This window comes from Paramisgurnus dabryanus, chromosome 16 (genome assembly GCF_030506205.2).
Source record: "Paramisgurnus dabryanus chromosome 16, PD_genome_1.1, whole genome shotgun sequence".
NCBI lineage: Eukaryota > Metazoa > Chordata > Actinopteri > Cypriniformes > Cobitidae > Paramisgurnus > Paramisgurnus dabryanus.
Window position 1 is genome coordinate 22,545,224 of NC_133352.1, and position 3,061 is coordinate 22,548,284.

The following is a 3,061-nucleotide window of genomic DNA, read 5'->3' on the forward strand; positions in this document are numbered from 1 at the left end:
CTACTCTTTCCTGTTTATGGTGAAAGCAGAAGAAAACGGCAATGTAAGAAACAGACAATGTGAATCAAGAATTTTACCATACTGACAGTTAAATGGAATTAGTGGTTTATCTGCAATCAGTGTGCAATAAAGCCAAAGCCCCCCCCCAACCTTGCCCGTTGGCACTGTTAACTGTGGCGCGCAGGTCTGTTAACAACATACACTTTTAATAAGGTAGTCAAATATTTTTACTTTACTTTTTTACTTTAAAGGGTAGATCTAAATAAAGAAAAACTTCTCCACCTTCTCTTTTCTCTTTAAGGCCCCACTTTTATGTTTATATTTGTCCATCCTTAATGTTCATGTAGGTAGCCGCTATAGTAACCTCTCACACTGTGTTTTCTTTTTTTTTTTTGGTGCGGCGATGCGTCATGTTAAAAAAATATGATGTAATAGTCTACGGCTATGACGGAGAAATTAGACATTTCGGAGAAATAAGAAATCACTACACATGATATGCATACAAAAATATATTTATTGCTGCCACAAATAAAATTTAAATTAAAAAAACACTTTTTAATTAAAAGCTGGGGCGGGCCCAGGGCTTGTACATACAGTATATGGTAAATATGTTGTAATTACAGAAAAAAAGTGTGTTACTTACTTTTGAGTATCTTTTTACGCTGGCCTGTAAGTACTACACATTACCCATGTTTATACAATTTGTAAGTTCAGTAGTGTTTCTCGTTAATTACAGTATACATACACTATAAGTACCTGTCATTAATTTGTAATTACAGTAGTGTTTCTTTTTAGTTATTTTATACTTACACTATAATTATGTATCTGCAGTACTTATTTGGAGTTACATAATAACTAACAAAAGTTGTACCACTGGTAAGAACAATAATGATACAATTAAATTACCATGCAGATCCTTCAAAGTAAGTACCACACATTTGTCTGTACAGTAAGTACAACATTTTTACCAAACATTTACAAGGTAAGTACACTTACTGTAAAATAAAGTGCTACTTAAATGGGTATAAAGGGAAGTGATTAAAGGGTTGGACTTTAAAGATAATTTTATATATGCACACTTGCTATATTAGAAGCGGGGCGCCTCTCAAGTGAAATAACCCCAGATCTTATATCATTTCCTGAAGATATTTGAGCTCTTAAACCAGGTGACACCAGTCAGCAGCTTGTATCAGCCCCCCACCCTAGCAGGCTGGTCATGTGTTTTTAAAATGCCTTTGTGTTGAATCCAGAATTTCACCAGATCCTGGTGAACATACAGTATAAAACACTCAATTCAGTGACCAAAAACACACAGAAGAAAGACACCGAAGGCAGAGACATTTTTTGAAAGCACATAACAATGAGACTCTACATTCTTTATGCTGTTCTGGTTTTAGCTGGTAAGAATTATTTGATTGCAAAATAAAAAGGGTTGCAAAATGTATTTGAAGTATTTATTTATTTTACCTGTAGTATATTCATGTGTCAAAACCACAAACTGAACCTAATTATGCCAACATTTGCTTGATATGACACAAATAAGGTACCATTTGCAGCATATTTACTGTAAATCTCAACAAATTTTGCATATTGATGTAAAGGTGTATAGATTATACATAAACAAATGTTGACAATGTTTGTTTGTAGTATTTTGTTGATATTACATGCAATATTTTATTATATATTTTAATACGTTTAAAATTTCTTTGAACTTTAACTTAAAGATTTTATTGCTTACTGGTTAAAAGAAAAGTTGTGTTCTTTAATTTGCACATTCTCACTAAGTCAAACAAAAGTTGGTTATAATAACGCTTAAAGATCTTGTAACTATGAATTTAGTTGTGCGACATCATAAACTAGCAATATTTTTTTAATTGACAATTAATGTGTCTGTTTTTCAGTGCTTCAGTACAGCCGAAGTGCTGGTGCCACTAAAGGTACTGTATATGTTAATCAAGATGCATGTATGTAGTGTGTATACATATATATTCATGTAAATGTATATTTGTTATAGTGAAATTTGGCACCATCTGTAGTGGCAACCCAAGTAACCAAAGAAGAAGATGTGATGATTATGGCTGTGGAGCCTTTGGGGCCAGTCGGAAGGGAAAGTGTGGACTTGTTTTTTGACTGCCCTTGTATCTCATTTTCATATGAATTATTTTGTCTCTAACCTATTCATACATAGACTCTGCTGACAATGCACATTAAATGCATGTTAATGTGTTTGTGTATCTTGCAGAGATGGTGTCAAACGAGAACATGCTGGTCTTGACATTGTGTGTAAAGATGGATCTACGATTTTTGCACCATTTGATGTGACGCTGAGTGGCAAAGCTGTTCCGTACAGAATAAACAATGCTATCAATGATGGCATAACCCTGAAAGGAGAAGGTATGTATTTGTGAAATGCAACAGCAATTCTTTGAGAAACTACAGTATAAGGAATATTGCTCATGCTCACTTTGTAAAAAGCTTTTAAAATCCTAATACCAGTCCTTGTTTTCTTTGCCAGGTCTGTGCTTCAAGCTCTTCTACGTTAAGCCAGACCGTTACTCTGGCGCTACTCTGAAGAAGGGAAAGAAGATTGGAATTCTGCTCCCAATGCAAAAGGTTTACCCTAAAATCACATCCCATGTTCATGTGCAGATGTGTGACAAATCTGATCCCACCAAATACTTCTAATATCCTGGAGCTGAAGAAGACCTGCAATTACTCAAGGTCTCTCTGAGGCCTTTTTTATTAAATTAAAGGAATAAATAAATAAATATTAAGCATTACTTTTGCTAACAATTCACTATATATAATTGCACGGCTACAACTGATTGGTTGAATACTTTTTTTTTCAGCAATAAAGTTTTGTTTCAAAAACTTTGTGTTTTTTTACTACAGCATCAATTTATAATTTTAGCAGTCCTGTTCAGTGTTACACATGTAAGTGAAATTAAAATTTGAATACAGTTAATTTACATTTTACATTAATGCTTTTGATCTGAATTACGTTAATGCTAAACTAGAATGCAACACAACACAAATCTCAGAGTAACTACAATTCAACCGC

The 3,061-nt window shown here is 33.6% G+C and overlaps 1 protein-coding gene across 1 annotated transcript; it reads left to right on the forward strand.

Annotated features, from left to right (window-relative positions):
* Positions 1-1,268: 1,268 nt before the first annotated feature.
* Positions 1,269-2,810, forward strand: LOC135752031 (leukocyte cell-derived chemotaxin-2-like). Its single transcript, XM_065270357.2, has 5 exons — positions 1,269-1,400; positions 1,902-1,937; positions 2,015-2,111; positions 2,243-2,394; positions 2,516-2,810. The coding sequence occupies exons 1-5, from the start codon at positions 1,361-1,363 to the stop codon at positions 2,683-2,685; spliced, it is 495 nt and encodes a 164-aa protein (XP_065126429.1). The 5' UTR covers positions 1,269-1,360; the 3' UTR covers positions 2,686-2,810.
* The last annotated feature ends 251 nt before the right edge of the window (positions 2,811-3,061 follow it).